This window comes from Bos indicus x Bos taurus, chromosome 9, assembly GCF_003369695.1.
Source record: "Bos indicus x Bos taurus breed Angus x Brahman F1 hybrid chromosome 9, Bos_hybrid_MaternalHap_v2.0, whole genome shotgun sequence".
Classification (NCBI taxonomy): Eukaryota; Metazoa; Chordata; class Mammalia; order Artiodactyla; family Bovidae; genus Bos; species Bos indicus x Bos taurus.
Genome location: NC_040084.1, coordinates 76,058,238 through 76,077,836, shown reverse-complemented (window position 1 = coordinate 76,077,836; position 19,599 = coordinate 76,058,238). Strand labels below are relative to the sequence as shown.

The 19,599-nt window shown below is 40.4% G+C and overlaps 1 protein-coding gene across 2 annotated transcripts in view; it reads right to left on the bottom strand.

Annotated features, from left to right (window-relative positions):
- The window catches only part of ARFGEF3 (ARFGEF family member 3), a 173,317-nt gene that overhangs the window by 101,009 nt on the left and 52,709 nt on the right, over window positions 1-19,599 (bottom strand). For both annotated transcript variants that reach the window (XM_027551679.1, XM_027551680.1), the window contains exon 5: window positions 2,846-2,914. In XM_027551679.1, the coding sequence (XP_027407480.1) occupies window positions 2,846-2,914 (69 nt within the window). The remainder of the gene's footprint in view (window positions 1-2,845; window positions 2,915-19,599) is intronic.

Sequence of the window (19,599 nt, the reverse complement as noted above, 5' to 3'; positions counted from 1 at the left end):
AAGTCTTCCAACTGGGGGATCTCAGTGGGCTGCAGGTAGGACAAGAAGGTGAGGGGAGTCAGCTTGCTACTGTAGTCTCAAGAAGCTAGCCCCATCTATGACCCATCCCTTTAGGGTCCTGGCCGGATCACCATTATTTAGTGGAAGACTGGATGTCATCAATCTGCTGTTCCAGAAAAGCAGGAGCTAACCTTGACCCAGCGTTTACTACATGGCCGCCTGCACTGAAAGCTTTATACATGGGTTCTATTTTTCTTGGCTAACTGGCACAACCACACAATGCGAGATAGCGAGACAGGTGCTGTTAGCGTTGCTTTTACACACAGAACAAACACAAACCCAGGGAGGTATCCAAGGCAACCCTGCTGGGAGGCAGGAGAGCCAGGATTTATATGCAAACACAGTGAGTCTCTGGAGCCCACACTCTCACCACCACGCTCAATGCCTTTACCTGTATATTGCTCTTGGGTTGAGTTTTTTTTTTTAATTGTTTTTTCTTTACAGGTTCTTATAGAGACCACTGTGTGTGTGTGTGTGTGTGTGTGTGTGTGTGACCACTGTGTTTTGTGTTTCATTCAATCTAGAAAGGCCTGCTAAGTCTCTACTCTGGCTTCCAGATCCCCACTGAGATCAGTGTGTGTGTGTGTGTGTGTGTGTGTGTGTGTGACCACTGTGTTTTGTGTTTCATTCAATCTAGAAAGGCCTGCTAAGTCTCTACTCTGGCTTCCAGATCCCCACTGAGATCAGTGTGTGTGTGTGTGTGTGTGTGTGTGTGTGTGTGTGTGTGTGTGTGTGTGTGTGTGTGTGTGTGTGTGTGTGTGTGAGATCAGTGTGTGTGTGTGTGTGAGATCAGTGTGTGTGTGTGTGTGTGTGTGTGTGTGTGTGTGTGTGTGTGTGTGTGTGTGTCCCCCACTGCTGTTCAGGAATTGTTGGGCTGCCCAAAACGTTAATTTCGTCAGTGAATCCGTTGTTCAATAAAGTTCTTGCTGAAAATGAAAACTGTGTCCTTTATTTTTACGTAAACCCCAATGAACTATTTGGCCACGATGAGATACATAACAAATCTTTTCAGATTCTCATTCAAAAACCCTGTGAGGATGAAAAAGGCACCTGCCTTCTCAAAGGGAGCTTGGGAACCCCTGGTGGCCTGCCCAGTCCTGAGGGTCCTACAACAGCCTGTCTTCCTTCCCTACCTCCCTCCTCGGCAAGGGATGGGCTGGGCAGTGAGTGACACACTGCATCTCCTGTCTTGTCCTTCATACAGCAAAGAACCAACAAGCATCCTACATGCCAATCCTGTTTCTTGCTCTGATCAAACACTACATTTGTCATTTTAAAAGCAAACCAGTGTGGTATATCTAAAATAGGTACACTCCTAGCATCAGAGAATAGAATGGTGATTGCTGGGGGGCCAGGGGGAAGGGGAGATGGAGAGTTACTGTTCAATGTGTATAAAGTTTCAGCTATGCAAGACGAGCAAGTTCTAGAGTTCTGCTGTACAACATTGCACTATGTTTAATGTTACTGAGTTGTACACTTCAAAGTGTGTTAAGATCTCATGTTAAAGGTTCTTACCACAGCTATTTTTTTAAAAAACCCAAACCTACAAATGATAAGACCACTCACTGGTATCTCTTAAAATTCAACTGAAAATACTGACAGCTCTTCTATTTATTTAGTTATACAGAGTGAAACATACCAATATGGTAATGAAAAATATTCTTTCCATCTACCTAAATACACATTTGAGAACTGATTTATATTGTAGTGAGGGGTCAGCTGTCTATTTCTTTTGACTGACATATAAAATGATCTACCTGCTCAAAAATAATTTTCTCAATTTTCAGTTAATGCCACACAATACCACAAAAGATCAGGTATCAGTCATAAATCCTACTCATGATAATGTTCATTATGTATGATGGGGGATATATTAATTAGCTTGACTGTGGCAATTATTTCACAATGTATATGTATATTGAAACACTGAACATTTTGCAGATTATACCTCAATGATAAGAAAAAGAGGAAAAAAAGAAAACATGCCCAAAGTGCTAAGCGTCTACCTGGTATAATCAGTAAATGGTAATCATTACAGTTTAAAAAATACCCATGACTGCTGAGAGCTAGGTTTTCTTTTTCTGCATAATTTCAGAGTTCAGAATATCATTGGCTCATTGAGGTCTGCATGTGTACTCTTGTCAAAACACACAAATCCTGAAGATATCCTTTTCAAGAGGTGGAAGGAAATTTATTTTAAGCATATTAAAGTATGGCTTTGGAATGATGCCGTGTCCAAAAGCCAAAGTCATATGCCAGACATTCAGGAAGCCAAGCTTTCTGTTGGACATACTCTTGGGAGTGCTGAAGGTACACATTACTCTAGGCTGCAATACAGATGGAAAAGAGAAGGTTTTCCAACGATTGTTACAAAATGCGTTCATCAGAGTTTAGGAGACAAGGATGCAACTGAATCAATAAGCATCGTCCCTAAATCTCATGCTTGGTTTAAAGATCAAATCCTCCTCAATTAATCTTAGGAAAAATAGTGAGTGTAATACCTAGGTATAGCAGTGTTAGGAGAACCAGTACTGTTATTTCCATGGTTAAAGCCTCAAGTCAAGCAAACCAGAGCATGCAGAGCACTGACAGAGTGGCCCACAGAGCCTGCTTCCCACAGATCAACTCCTTAGTGAAAATTCCCCACAGTAATGATCAGAGAAGGGCTCACCCCTCTGCTGCAGCTCAGCTCCACCCCAGCATTTCTCCCAGGTTGGGGTAAAGCAGCTGTGAGCAGACAGCACAAACAAGCAACGCTTGAGGGTCGAGGGGAGCGAGTACTTACCTCCGCGATCTTCAGCACTGCACTCCCATTCAGGTCAAAGGTTGGAGTGTAGGTTATGCAGAGTAAAACCTTTAACAGCCACGAAGTAGGGGAGGAAGAAAAAGATAAGGGATTAGAATTCTAGAAATAAATTTCCATTTCGCATGCCACTTACGCAGTCTTGTTTTATGACTTTTTTGCTCTTTGCTTTATTTCATATGTTTGTTTCTATTCCACTCACTGCTCTCTAATTAGTGGTCACACATTGCCCAATAAAATAGAGACTAATAAAGTAAAGGCTGAAAACTTCTCCCCAAGGAAACAACCATTCTAAGACTGGCCAGAGATGGCTTTCCTCAACAACTCCAGGAGGTCTGTCTAGTAATAAAGAAAATCAGGCTCAGTGCTAGGTCCTGAACATGAATTACCTAAACTGATTTTTTAGTGTCATTATTATTGCCCTCATTTTACTGGTAAGGAAAGTGAAGCTCAGAACCATTAAATAAGCTGCCCAAAGTCACACAGGTACCAGCTGCAGAGCTGAATCTGAACCCAAGTAATCTGACTCCATGCTCTGCCCGACCATGTAACACTGTCTCTGTATCTTTCTAGACTCAAGTATCACTATATTTTTCTGTTCCTGTCACTTCTCAGATCCACATGGGATTAGACAGTCTTTTATGGGCACTTTCTTCTTTCTTGCTTTACCTCCCTCAGAACACTGCCCGGGGCTTATTTATTAGTCCCAAGTTCCCCTTATTCTCCAAGTTACATAGACAATGAGTTGATGACATTTACAAGATCTTTAAGGACCATTAAAAATTCCACTTTCTACTTGTAGAGCTATTAGGGAATAGATCAATAGAAGCTCAGGGCATTTTAAGAATTGCTTCTAATTTTGTAGATAAGAGGCTAGCCTCTCCCCTGTCCATTTGGCTTCCAATGGTGCACATTATCTCGCTGGTGGTCCCAGACGAGAAACTGCTGGTGTTTGCTCCTCTATCTCCAAACCCTACAGCCATGTCTGGTGTGCAGCTCGGCTCGTCAGTGGCAGCCTCAGAGGACGTTTCTCATCTGGTTCTCCCTAACTCATGAAAGAGCAACAAAGCCTGGCATATTTGCCTAAATCAGGACATACTGCTCATCAGCACATCTAAAAGCACGACTGTCCATGGAACAGAACCTCTCCTAATCTCTCAGTCTTAGTTACTAGCCAGGCCGGCCCTAGGAAGAGTCACACCTTCAGAGAAAGCAAATAGATATATAATTAAAGAAGGAAAAAGGGAATTCTTGCCAATTTTAGTCACAAGGTTAGATAACTTCACTGTGGGTCTGCTCCTCCATCTTTTGCTCCTTAAGGCACCTGATAGCCAAGAGTCAACTCCAGATAAAAAGCATCTGAAAGCCACTCTGGCTGAGAAAGAGGCATTGTGGGAAATAATACCCCGTGGCTTCATGGGAAAAGGCTTTCTTTTGTGTGATGATGGGGTCAGGGTCTGGTATGCGAGAAGGGATGAAAGCTGAGGACAGCAATGCCACCAGGTCCTAATTTGGCCTTGGGAGAGGCCATCTCTTCTAGTGTCTCTGTACTTGACGGTGCCTCTGCCTGACACCCTCCTGTCCTCCACTCTTCCCATGCTTGTTCCTCACGTGGGTCATCTGTTGGCTTCTTTGCAGTCTCAGCTCAGATGTCACCCCCTCAGGCATGTGGCCCTCCCTGAACACACTCTCTGAAATGGCCTCTCACACAGCTTCTTGTTTCACTTGCTTCAGAGCAAACACCAGTTTCATAAATTACTGGCTATAATCTTTCCATCAGACTATAACATCCACTGGGCATCCTCAAGGCTTTCCCATATGAGGCTTTCTTACTATGATTTCTTATTGCCTCAAATGGCTTCTCTTTCTTGAGATATTTCTTTTTTCTATGCCATGTTTCATGGCGGGTAAGTAGGGGGTATGAGAGAGTGCCTGGTGGAAGTGGTGGTCTGGGGAGGTAAACTGGCCCATCTGGGCTCTTGGCTTTTTAACTATTTACAATGGAATATTACTTAGACATAAAAAGAATGAAATAATGACATTTGCAACATGGAAGGACCTACAGCCTGTCATATTGAGTGAAGTGAGTCAGAGAAAGATAAATATTATATGATATCACTTACATGTAGAATCTAAAGAAATGGTACAAATGAATCTATCTACGAAACAGAAGCTGAGTCACAGATGTTGAAAATAAACTTGCGGTCACTGAGGGGAGAGAGGGGGAAGGGATATATTGGGAGACTGGGACTGACATATACACACTACTACAGAGTAGATAATTAACAAGGACCAACCAAATAGCACAAGGAACTCTATTCAATATTCTGTAATGACTTATATGGGAACAGAATCTAAAAAATAGTGGATGTGGATGTATAACTGACTCACTGTGCTGTACAACAGACACTAACAACACTATAAATCACTATACTCCAATAAAAATTAATTAAGAAACAAAAATAATGTTACTTATAGGACCAACAATCAGCTTCCTGCCTTCCATTGTTCTGTGCATTCAGACAAGGTGCACAAAGGTAGATCTGGAAAGTTTTCAAAAATCAACCTAGTTTTCTGTGAGCAAGGAGCTGCTTTTTACAACAGTGGCTGGAGGAAGTGGGAGCAGAGTCTATGGTAAGGTCTTCAGGAAGTTCACTGAGTTGGTATATTTGCTAATCAAGCTTATCAGGTGAACAAGGAGACTGGACTCTCTCTGCCACAGGGAAGCCAGCAAGTGTACAGGGAGGCCCTTTGCAACAGTCTGAAGGAAGCTGAGACTCCTGCACCCAGCCAAGGCTGATCCTGTTCAAAAGATCTTTGAAAAAAGGCTTTTCACACCTAATGTCTGGCCACTAAAAACCAAAGACTCACTGAATTCTATGCAAAAACTAAAAACAAGAAAAATAATGAAAGTGAAGCACATTAATGAAGCTGGCTCCTTAAGCTCATGCAGCCTGCTTTGCTGGAAGCAGAGGAGGTTTTAACTCCAGGGCTGATGGTGCCCCTGGCCCCCCATGACATATAAAGACAAGACATGTAAAGAGCTCCAGTGTCTAGCAAGGATGATGCAGCAGACAGAAGTGACTTGTTGAAAATGATACGTGGAGAAACCCAATGCCTGCAAGCACTAATTCACTGGATTCAAACACAGACTGGGTGTAGGAAATTTAGGTCAACAGCAAATTAATTTAAACTGTCTGCCTTCCACTGCATAATGAAAGGGTAAGTAGTTTAGATTCATATTCTGAGCACGTTGGCCTCAAGGCAAACAGGAGCACCTAAATACTGAGGGCAATTCCGTTAAAAATACATCCCTCACAGGGTCATTAAAGCATATTGACTACATTATCACGAACAGCAGCAATTTGAGTGATAGGCGGTGTCTTGCAATCTAGCTTGCTAGTACTGCCTCCATAAAGAAGCCAAGGGGATGCAGAAAGCAGGCGGCAGGGGGGGGGAAACCTTCCACAAAAAGGGAAAGATCCTTACAAAGGCTAATAAAAATCCCAATAATTAAAAAACAATAATTGAATGGCTACTATGTACAAGAAACAATTCTTCAAATAAAAACGTGCATAGAAACCCCGGAGAAAAAAGACGAGACTGGAAAGGAGAATGAGAAGCTGATTTATTGCAAGCCCTGGGGACCAATGATAAGAATCTGGAAATGTAGCCATATGAGGAACAGAGAGAGAAGTGGATTGATAATGATGACAAGTACAAGATCACAAGTATGAGCCTCTGATCAGGAAAACCCTGGATTAATTCTCTCCCAAGGGCACCTAATCATCAAGATTAAAGTTTTTCCATCAGGCTTATACTGCTTTGTGATTGTAATCATGACAGAGCAGGGGCTGTGATGTCAGAGTTAAAACATAACTGTTTTAGTAACGTGACTGTGGCATGTAATTTAATATTTAATTGCTGTGACTTTGCCTACATCCTCGACCTCTTTATCTTTAAAATTCCCATCCTACTTCATAACAATATGTAGAGGAAAAATTAAATAACTTTTTTTTTAAAGAGTACATTCAATATATGTATCTCCAGGATGTTTTCTCATAGAGATTAATAAACAAGTCTCCATTTGATGGGACTCATGGCAGCCATTTCAATGTAAATTACATACATTTTAAGTAAAAAAAAAAAAAAAAAATCAGATCATCCACATTCAAAATCATAAATCTTTCCTACTGTATATCACTGCCCCTATTCCTATGGTCCAAAGCCCTCATCGTCTGATCCAGCTCCACTTCCTCTCTCCTCAATGTTTTCTCTTTCAGGTCCCAAATCAATTCAAGGAATATTAGCCAAGGTTCTAATTGCTGTGGGGTCACAAATACAAAGCAAGCACCATTTTTACCATAAAAAAAAAAAAAACTTCACAACCTACTGGGCAAATGAATGCTTGTACAACTATACTTCATGGCTGATTTAGTAAGTGCTACTGCAACCATGAGGTATGTAATAGTTTTGAAGGTTAGAAGACATCTCAGCTTTGAAGAACAGAATCACAGATGAGATAATGTGAGCTAATCACTGATGCAGGAGAGAAAAGGGAGGGACAGATGTACCAAGCAAAGGAAACAGTGAGAATAAAGGAATGAGGTGTGAAGACAGAGGCTGGAGATGATGCTAAAAAGGTTAGCAGGAACCTTATTACACATCAACTTAAATGCCCCTTTTAAGTGTTTTGCACATATTATTTTATGGCTGGTCAGGGCAACAAATCACAACTAAAACTAGATGTACTGAGAGAAACTGGAAATCAGGTGATAAAGCAGATAATATGACATAGATGAATTAAAGACAGATCCTAGTCATTCCAATGGCAATGAATTAACTGGAGTGCATTTGATGAAGGAATGCAGGGAATTCACAAAAAGAAAGCAATGGTCACTCATACATGAAATCTGGGTGCCATCCAACCATGGTTCTGCCCGCCGACTCTCTTCTAATTCTAGTCAATCTGGTTGAAATCTCTCATATTCACCTATATTTCATAAAGCTTTATATTAGATACTAATAAAGTAACATGCTTTAGAGAAGATAAACCTTGTTCAAAAATCCATCACATAAAACATTACAGATGTGGTCATCCCAGAATGGGTAGATCTGGAGAAGTTTAGATACACCACTTAAAATCTGCATGCCCTCTGCATCTCCCACTAATACAAGCTCCTTAGCAGTGAGCTCTAACTTTCTGATGCCCACCATGTTTACAGCGCCATGTAGGGCTCTGGGAGGTGTGGTGAGTTCCAGTCTAAGCTCAATCCCTCCTGTGCATTGTCCACAGGAGTAATCAACCTCACAGAGTTTCAGCGGGACTTGTGTGCACATTACTGTAAAATGTGTCGAGAGTATGATAAGACAGCTTGGCAGCACAGAAGGAAATTGTTCTGAGAATCCAAACGTCAGATCCAGGTGGTGTGACTGGCAAAATCCAGATGGTGTGACTGTGCCAGCTTGTGCAACCACATAGGTAATAATACTAGAGCTTCAGATGACCTGGTTAGGGCAATGAGAATTTAGGGAGCCCCCATTCAGGATGTCCAGCTATTTGGCAGGACCTCCAGGCAGGACAGGGAGAAAATCACCTCTACAAACTAGAGGGCATCTCTGATGAGACTTACAGAACATCTGTCACTCTCTGCTCTGAGAAATGATTTTTTTTTTTTTGCATTCAACATAGTAACTGGTAACATGTACCATTTCTGGCTCCAGAGCTCATTTCTGTTAAAGTTGTATATAAGTCCTCTACAGGACCATTTCCAGGGGATGCAGGAGTAAAGAAATGATTCTTAAAGTTACTGGATAGCAACTGCATGCCACTTCACCTCTACCTTGGGCTGCATTACTTGGGCTGCCATTCTTTTATTGCATAAACACTCACTGAGGTGTGATGCATTAATGGTCAGATACAGTATTAGGTGTTGAGTGCACATGAGTAAATTTTAAAAAGATATCTTGATGATCCCTGAGCTCCATAATGCTAACATCTGGTTTTGAAGACAGTAACAAAATAAGGGATTACAATAAATGGTGAGGAGTTGTTACGACTGGAAAAATACACTGTATTGTGAAGAGTTATCAGGGTCTAACAATATAGTACACTCGTAATGCTATACTCATCTTTAATGGAACTCTAAATTTAATATGTTGTAATCAACAACCTCAGATATGCAGAAGATACCACCCTATGGCAGAAAGAGAAGAGAAACTAAAAAGCCTCTTAATGAAGAAGAAAGAGGATAGTGAAAAAACTGGCTTAAAACTCAACACTCAAAAACTAAGATCATGGCCTCCAGTCCCATTACTTCATGGCAAACAGATGGGAAGCAAATGGAAATAGTGGCAGATTTTATTTTCTTGGGCTCCAAAATCACTGCTGACAGTGACTGCAGCCATGAAATTAAAAGACACTTGCTCCTTGGAAGAAAAGCTATGACAAATCTAGACAATGTATTAAAAAGCAGAGACATCGCTTTGCTGACAAAGGTCAGAATAGTCAAAGCTATAGTTTTCCAGTAGTCATGTATGGTTGTGAGAGCTGGACCATAAAGAAAGCTGAGCACTGAAGAACTGATGCTTTTGAACTGTGGTGTTGGAGAAGACTCTTGAGAGTCCCTTGGACAGCAAGGAGATCCAACCAATCAATCCTAAAGGAAATCAGTCCTGAATATTCATTGGAAGGACTGATGCTGAAGCTCTGGTACTTTGGCCACCTGATGTGAAGAGCTGACTCATTGGAAAGGACTCTGATGCTGGGAAAGATTGGGGGCAAGAGGAGAAGGAAGCAACAGAGGATAAGATGGTTGGTTGGATAGCATCATCGACTCAATGGACATGAGTTTGAACAAACTCCAGGAGATAGTAAAGGACAGGGAAGCCTGGCCATCCTGCAGTCCATGAGGTTGCAAAGAATTGGACATGACTTAGCAACTGAACAACAACAACACATATAATTAAGGAATGAAAAACACAGGGAGGAAGACAAGGAGACCATCAAGAAGTGAGTTTATTTGGGAGAGTCAGCTTACTAAGGCACACCAGGAACAGGGAGGCATGCTGAATGAGCAAGGAATCTTCTTTCCCTCTTTCTCAAGCCATTAATATATACATAAGTGCTTAATTTATACATATATACTTTGAGATGGTAGTTTCACTTTTCCAAATATCAGATGTTATTTGTAAGTCAAACCAAGTAACCTACTATAGCTCAAAAAAGTAACTCAGAATTTGAGTGCAGCCCACAGAGGCCTTATCCTTCCCTTGCTTGGAGAGAACTCTGGAAACCCTTGATGCCAGGCACATTTTAAACCCCAGCTCTGGTTCTGGCTGAAAATTTAGCTGTGTTAATGTACATTGCCTTCTGGACTCTCATGTATATTGGCTTGAAAATTCATACACTTAAACATATTTGCATAATTCCTTTTCTTGAGAAACAGCCCAGTTCTTTTTTTTTCCTCTGTCAAATTCAGCAAAAACAAAGGTGGAAAATTTAGTGACAAGGACAGAACACTGACATCAAATGCCTTTCTCTTGGATGTAGGGCTTGTCCACCTCCTAGGAATGTAGCCTGATGAGTATGAACTGCTGGAAGTGTACCCCAGCCATGAATAGAAACAGATTTTTTTCCCTCATGGTCCACCTATAAACAACAAAGCAGGCTCAGTCTTCTGCAGACAGAAGAACGCAGAATACACATCTTTAGAGTGAGCGGGGTCAGGTACCACAAAAGTCAACAGAGAATTTTAGAGGACATCTTCTTATCATCTGAATTTAAAATGTGGATGTCAAAGATATGCATTTTTTTTCTTATCTTGATCAAATTTGCTCAGCCGCAGCACTATTGACACTTGGGGACTGTCCTGTGTACTGGTGGAGGTTTAGCAGCATCACTGGCCCTCTCTAGATGGCAGTGACTCTCTCTTCCCTAATTGTGACAACCAAAAATGTCTCCAGACATGGTCAAATATGCCCTAGGAGACAAAATGCTCCCCTGTTGGGAACCAGTCTTAGGTCACTGATACCCATGCCTTGTGGATACAACTGAGAATTCTGACATCACTCTGCTCCAAAAGCCTCAGATCTAGAATGCAGAACTTTCAGAGAGGACCTAGGGTGAGCCACTAAGCCTTCAGTGGGCTTCAGAGATCCTGGATTGACAGGAACAATGGAGGAGTTGAGCCACGACCCCAATCTTTTTTTTTTTTTTTCACTTTTCTAAGGGTTTTATCTATATCCATATCTATACTTTTTTTAAAATTTAAGTGTAGTTGACTTACAATGTTTCAGGTGCACAGCAACCCCAGTCTTTATTTTGATCCAAAGACAATGAATGAAATTATTTTAGTGTGTGGAAATTCTACCACTTACAACTTAAATTGATTTTTTGGGTTGGCCAAAAAGTTCATTTGGGTTTTTCTGCACCATCTTATGGAAAATCCTGAATGAACATTTTAGCCAATCACTTTCTGGCTCAATTTACCCCAGTTCTGGCAAACAGCTATTCTGAGAGTTTTTGTCTTTTTTTAGTCAACAGATTTTTCTAGAGCTCATGACTTCCCAGTTTGGAAAACACTGCAAATTACTAATTGGTTTATGATCAGTCTTGGGTTCTTTTTGGTCTTTATTTGTTGCCACAAGTTTAATATTCATTATACACATCAGATGGGCCCTTTGCACCTAATTCTAGGACATACTACACTAGTGACATCCACATGTAAATATTAAATTATGATGAACTTAGCTAATTTGCTTGAATAAATAATCAAACCATTCTTATTCTTATCTTCTCTTCTAAACTCTCTTCCTTGGCAAACACATAACTCTTAGCTTGCTCCTTGGAAGGAAAGCTATGACAAACCTAGACAGTGTATTAAAAAGCAGAGACATCACTTTGATGTCAAAGATCCATATAGTCAAAGTTATGGTTTTTCCAGTAGTCATGTATGGATGTGAGAGTTGGACCATAAAGAAAGCTGAGCACGAAAGAATTGATGCTTTCAAACTGTGTTGCTGGAGAAGACTCTTGAGAGTCCTTTGGTCAGCAAGGAAAGATCAAAGCAGCCAATCCTAAAGGAAATCAACCCTGAATATTCACTGGAAGGACTGCTGCTGAATCTTCAATACTTTGGCCATCTGATGCAAAGAGCTGACTCATTCATTGGAAAAGACCCTGAGGCTGGGAAAGATTGAAGAAAAAAGAAGTAGAGGGCAACAGAGGATGAGATAGGTAGACAGTATCACTGACTCAAAGGACATGAATTTGAGCAAACTCTGGGAGATAACTTAAGGACAGGGAAGCCTGAAGGGCCCTGGGTTGCAGAGTCAGACATGACTTAGCAACTGAACAACAACAGAAGTCTCACAAATGTATTTTTAGAGCCAAGATTTCTCCCAAGTTTCAAACCTTAACTTCAGCTTGTAAACATCAGCAATGAATATATGCAATTTCATGAAAATCACATCAAGCACACTAAGCTTCTAATATGGTAAACAGCTAACACTTCTTCCTGCTCTGAAATTCTTAATTATGCAACCATTAAAATTATCTGTGAGGGGATAAATATAGCCATGTGGGAAATGCTTATAATCTAAAGTGAAAAGCAAGAAATAAAATCCTACATACACAATGACTATAACTGTAAACACATAAATAGATATGATGAAAAGTGAATATACAAAAGTCAGTCACAGTGATGAGCTCTACATTGAATCTTTTCTATTTGGGAACACCTGTAAGGTGAAACTCCTTGTATTTATTCTTTTAAAATATTACAATTCTTTGATATCTGACAATATGAACTCACCATCTCCTTCCTAAGTTAGCTCGGCCAGAAGCTCAGGCTCCCAGTCTTGTAATCATCTTGGATTCTCCCCTTTTCACCAACTCACCAGCTACACCACGGATAGCCACTAGGCACTGCACCACCTCACGAGCGCCTCTGACTTGGCTCTGCCTGTTCTCCGAGCATCCTGCAAAGCCCCTTCCCCTTACCCTCACCTTCAATATCTAACACCTCTGAACATGTCAATCTCCAGCTTACTCTGAATACTCTCCAATCTCTATGGACTACCAGCTGCTTACTCTAACCAGGCCTTCTTGAATCTGCTTCAACCTCCTTTTCAAACTCATCCACCACTCATTCCTCACTAATCCCAGTTTCCACCCTGTGTTTTTCCATTTCCAAGACTTTTCTTTTCAAAAATGCCTACTCTCCCAGTATAACTGATAGGAACTCCAAGCACCTTTCAAAGTCCAAATCAAATAGTATCCCTTCCTTGAAATGCTGATCTGTTCAGCTGAATATGGGTTCTCATTCTGAATTTTCCCATTGAACTTTTCTTCTGCTATAACACACACATGGAATTCTCCAGGCAAGAATACTGGAGTGGGTTGCCATTTCCTACTCCAGGGGCTCTTCGTGACCCAGGGATCAAACCTGGGTCTCCCACACGGCAGGCAGATTCTTCACTGTCTGAGCCAAAAGGGAAGCCCACGTAACACACACAACTATTTTGAATTATGGCAACGGTGTACATCTTTATCTTTTTTCTATTAGATTTATAAATCCTTGTCTTGGTTTTGCTTTTAATTCTATAAGGTTTTATAATGAAAATATATTCACAGTGAAATAAATTTAAAAATCCAATGAACTATTTTTTCTAGTTTAACTGTAACAAATTTATTTTGGCCTAATTCCAAAGCTAGACTTTTAAGAAGTGAATTTCATGAGTGTGTTCCAGATAACACATTTATACCTCCTTTTCTCTTTTCCTCTAAGAGTCTCCACAGAAAGGGCGCCTCATCTCAGATCGTCTGCTCATATACATATGAGGCTTTTGGTAATTTTATACTCAAGGCTTACAGACAAAACCAATCAAGCCCTGAGACAGAGTTTATAAAGGGCTAAAGACAACTTGATTCTCTACATGTTAAAGGTTTAATAATTTATAAAATTCTTCTAGAATATCCAAATCACATGAACTCTGCCTACTAAGATGAAACAAGCATATGAACTCTGCCTGGTAGCACAAAGCAAGAACTCATTGGCACAGATAAATGGTGGGGTGTTTTCTGTAGACTGTGGGGTCAGGGTTACTGGTTAGGACCCTAAATATATCTAGGTAGATAACTGATGTATAGTAATTTACAAAATTATTTTAAGCAAGAAGGTCCAGTTCAACAGTAGTAAATATAATGAAGTCCTCTTTTAGGAATCAAAAATATATATGGTTTCTTTCCTTTATTCTCTTTTTTTACTTTACTATAGAAGAAAATTACTCTATTACACGCTATATAGGAGGGGGCTAAGAGGAAGAAAAGAGATAAGAATAAATGTGTAAAGCAATGATGTTTCTAAAGTTCTGACTCAGAATTTGAGTGAGTTCAGAGGTGTTCATCTTATCCTGCTACACATATTCTTTTCCAGTAATTGTAACAACAACGAAAGCTAATACTGACCCTATTCCATACACTGGGTGTTCCAGGAACTTCTTTTATAATAACTCATGTAAGACTCACTATAACATCATCATCATCATATTCAATACATTGCTTTATGTGCATTTTGTAGATAAGAAAATAGAGGCGCAGATAAATTACTTGCCCAAGGTCACCAGGCATTCAAGCTCAAGAAGATATGCTCTTACCACTCTGCGAAAAAGGGTAACAAGAAGTTTAAAAAAACAGCTTCCAGTGATTGTGTCATAGGACAGTTACACCAAGCCATGCTGTCACTCTCTCAGACACACTTGGCCAATTACAGATTCCTCAATGAATTCCTATCTACTCTAATAAGAGATTTCTAATCTCATTATATTTCACTCTTTTTCAGAAGTCATATTACTCACACGGGCCTTGCAGTTAAACACAAGGTTGCAAGGTTTTCTTCTCCACCTATTCAGAACTAGACATCCAAAAGCTAGATCAACTCCCAGCCTTGTTACAAAGCCTTTCCAGAAAAACACAAATGGTTGAAAAAACAATCCTGCTACCAACAACTGCTTAAGCCCAGACAAGTAACTGAACACTACAGCTTCAATTTACCTATAAAAAGAAGGATCTGATGATATATGAGTTTGAAAGTGAAAGTCGCTCAGTCGTGTCTGACTCTTTGCGACCCCATGGATTATACAGTCCATGGAATTTTCCAGGCCAGAATACTGGAGTGGGTAGCCTTTCCCTTCTCCAGGGGATCTTCCCAACCCAGGGATTGAACCCAGGTCTCCCACACTGCAGGTGCAATCTTTACCAGCGGAGCCATAAGAGAAGCTTTGATTCTAAAGTGTCAATCCATGTTGATCTTTCTCATCTTTGAACTCAGGTTATTATTTATAATCACAGCTTTAGCTTCTTTTGTTTGTCATTTATCCCAGTGGGCCACTGAAACTACCACATGTGTTTCCCTCCCTCCATTAGTCAATAACTAAATTAGCAAGCAATTAGTAAGCTGTGTGCCAGATGCTCTGTTAGGCACCAGAGTGATAAAAACAATACTAACAGTATGTAATTAGTTTTTACTTACTAACTAGTGAAAGTTTCCACTATGCCCGAGTCAAGAGTTTAGGACTAACTAGTTGGAGAAATTACAACACAGTTTCCCTGAATACGCCATGACAGGTAGTCCTCAGCCTTAGCTAACCTCACACCTCTCTGAATGCATCATCACCCCCTCCCTCTGAGGAAAGCATGATGAAGAAAGCAGGAGGTGGTGGACGGGAGGATGCACCAGCTGCTTCTAACTGGGGGAGAGAAGCCAGACTATGAGTCTCATGTGATAAGTGATGGTGGCCGACTGCCAGTTCTCTCTCAACACTATCCCCATGTTTTTCAAGAATAGCATTCTGGGCACATGGCTGCCCAAAATAAAGACTACACTTTCCAGGCTTCTTACAACTACTGCCATAGGACCAAGTCCTGGCCAATGGGACAGAAGCAGAAGTGACCTGCATCACCTTCCTCTGCCAGTTGTCTGGAGTGTGGACATTCTGGCCGGAAATGGGGAGCCCTTGTGGACCACAGGCTGGAGAAACATAATCCAAGATACAGGAATCTCTGATAATGGGGTTCAGCCAATACTGACCTAAGCTAATGCAAAAGAAAAATAAATCCCTGCCTTATTTCAGCTGAAATGAATCCTAGCAAATACAGTGTTCCTTTCTTCCTTCCCTTTTTCCAACCCTATCTTTCTCACCTACCCTAATCTTATGCTTTAGATCTTACCTGTTTTAAATGTCATTTTAAAAAAAAGTATTTACTTATTTGGTTGCGTCAGGTCTTAGCTGTGGCATGTGGGATCTTCACTGTGTCATCTTTTGCTTCCAGAGCTTAGATGCTCCAAGGCATGTAGAATCTTAAGTTCTCTGACAAGGGATCGAATCTGCATCCCCTGAATTGCGAGGCATATTCTTAACCAGTGGACTGCCAGGGAAGTCCCTTAAATGTCATTTCTTAATGATCACCTTCTCTGTCCTCTGCACTTGCATTCCAGCATGCCTTAAGATAAATACACTTTTCTAAATTGTCTTTCCTTATATATATCACAATTTATGTGTATTTATCTATTTCTTTGGTTTCTGTCTCCATCACTAGCATTCACACAAAGATTCTTTTTTTGTTTCTTTACCATGGGATCTTCCATGCCTGGCAATCACCTGACAGTGAAGTGAAAGTCGCTCAGTTGTGTCCGACTTTTTGTGACCCCATGGACTATACAGTCCAAGGAATTCTCCAGGCCAGAATACTAGAGTGGGTAGCCGTTCCCTTCTCCAAGTGATCTTCCCAACCCAGGGATTGAACTCAGGTCTCCCACATTGCAGGCAGATTCTTTACCAGCTGAGCCACCAGAGAAGCCCAAAAATACTGGCGTGGGTAGCCTATCCCTTCTCCAGGGGATCTTCCTGACCCAGGAACCAACCGGAGTCTCCTGCATAGCAGGCAGATTCTTTACGAACTGAGCTATCAGGGAAGCCAAGTGCCTGACAGGAGGCAATCAAATATCTGCAGAAAAAATGCTGAAAATAGTGGCGGAGGTCCCCACTGCCTATTTTTGAATATCCACAGTAAATACTGCAAGTCTCTGCATTTACACCTGCTTTAATCAAAAATCACAGGGAAAACTTTATAAATACTTAGCAGAGCTGCTCTCAAATTAAAGGGCATGGTATTTGAAAATGGTGGTGCCTGCTTTTTAAAAAAAAGAGAAATTCATGAAGTGAAAATATCTTCATCTAAACAAATAATGCATAAAGTATTTAATGGAAAATCACACATATTGTCAACATTTGCTTCTGACTTTTTCACGTATTTTTATTGCCTTTTTAATGCAGTCATGCCAAAGGGTAAAGAAGCATGGGAGGAAAACAAGAGTTTTCTCTATACATGTACAAAGGCAAAAGAGTATCAACATTTGATTTTAGCAGCAGGAAGAGAGAAGGCTACTTGAGAACACTTAGTTAACAGAATCCCATGTTTTAAACACTTTCTTGCATTAAGTGCAGAAACACTATGTAAGTCTATAGCTAACCTCCAATAACGGTACATTCTAAACGTACCAAATGGGATTTTTTTATTCATCCTAGAGACTGATGCAGATCTTCTAAAGTGTCTTGGTAATTTTAGATTAAGGAGGAATTTCTCCTCACTTATGAGAAGTCAGGACAATTCAACCATTTCACTCTCAAACTTTACTAATGATCTTTCCTTCCATAAAATACTCTAGAAGACCAAATGCCCAGAATCAGGGCTATCAAAACTAACCATATGGGTAAACAGCCCAAATATAAGACTCTGCTATTAAAATATTATTGAGAGGAGATTTAGAAATGGTCCTTCCATTTGGCCTCTTTCTTACTCTCAAACCAAGGTGCTGACTGCCATGGTGGTACCCAGTAAGACCAGAGTTCTAAATGGAAATCCTGAAGCGTATCCACTAGCCCTACAGAAAGTGAGGGCCTCCTCCACAAGTCTCTCACCTTTACATTTTCTGTAGAGGTCTGTTTGGATTTTGTTATAAAATATAACACCTCAATGATAAATGACTCTCTCTCTCCAGTCCCCTAACTCTATGACCACACATACTGAGTCATAAGCTAATTTGACGGGAAAGAGACTTTGATTCTTCCTTTGTATTTGAATCTAACTCACAGAACTAGTGAGGGAATACATGGTCATGGAAGGATACAGAAAACACAGGACTTTGAGCCATTCTGAGCTTTGCCCCTTATTAGCCTGTAATTTACCTTTTCTGTTCAATCATCTATAAAATGGAAACAGTACTGGGAATCATTACGTGTCTTTCAGGATAAACTCAGTAGACAAGGTCTTGAAGACTGTTCAAGAGCTCACGTTTGGCCCCAGGCTGAATTACAATTTGAATATCGGTCCTGCCATTTCACTAGCTGTGTGATCCTAGTGTGAATATATTCATCAGAGTGTCTAATGCATAATAAATGTTAAGAAATTGGCCCCTGTCATTTCTCCTTTGAAAACGTAAAGCATTTCAGCAACATTCAATTATATTATCTAAAGACACACATAAGACATCTAAAGACAGAACATTCATCCAATGCTTGCTCAGTATCCAGCATCACATCCTTTCTTACTGACAAAGCCGGCCTGCCCTCCCCAGATAGGCAGCTCGCATCTCTGACACGCTGAGAGACACAGAAGGCGGGCCACAGTTCCTCCAGTCGCTGAAGACTCAGCCAGCTGTGCAGTTAATAACCTCACTAAAGATTATCCATCAGAAAGTAGGGGGGAAAGTCCTAATTGCTCTAGTCAGAGAAGTCATTAGTTATATACTTGGCTCCTATGAAGTCTGCATGGCATTTATGGAAATGGCACACACCACAGGAAAAATGTTACCAAAGCAAATAAGTATTAAACCTAAATGTTAACTGGCTCCCTGCCATCTACTAATCCATTTCAAAGGTAATGTATCTTCAGAGAAACCCTCTTCCTGATTATCTGCAGGTCTGACACTCTATGTGCTCAGTGATAAAATTTTTATTTGGATTCCACGGCCATTTCAATAAATAAAAGTTGTCTTTTCTCCCCCTCCTATAGTATAACCATGTATTCAATAGAACGGTTCCTAGACTAAGTGATCTAACGTCATCCCTATTAAATTTGTCAGAAGCAAGCATCACTGACATTTCTGAACCCTCCAACTGAAAGTCTAGAGCCTTCTTTCTTAATGAGAACATTACCATCATAATCCTGGGTGAATTATTAGCTGCTTCCTGTTTTATCTCAGGGAAGTTTCTAAAAGAGGGAACCATATTATTTTCTCCCCAGGAATTTAATACAATTGCTGCACACTTCTAAGAATGTGACATGATTCAATTTCTTATGTTTATAAACACTAGCAGATAGCATTATGTGAGTAAAATGTACAATACAGTTTCCTGAAAAACAGGACTTATGATTTGTCATAAAAATGTACTGTGCCATGTTTGGAAAGAAAGAAAAACTGCATGGTGTGGCTTTACCTGTCCTGAATAGTATACTCAGACCGTCATTTGAAAAGGTCTACCATATCACATTTTAAAAGATTTTCCTAAAATATATTGCTATAATATGACTAGACAATTTTTATAAGAAATATCTAGTTTAGATCATTGACTGTCAGAATGAGTTATGCAGAAACACCAAGAATAAGTTAATACATCCTCCATATGTAATGGAATTCAGTCATTTCCTCTGAGGACTCATCCAATTCATATTT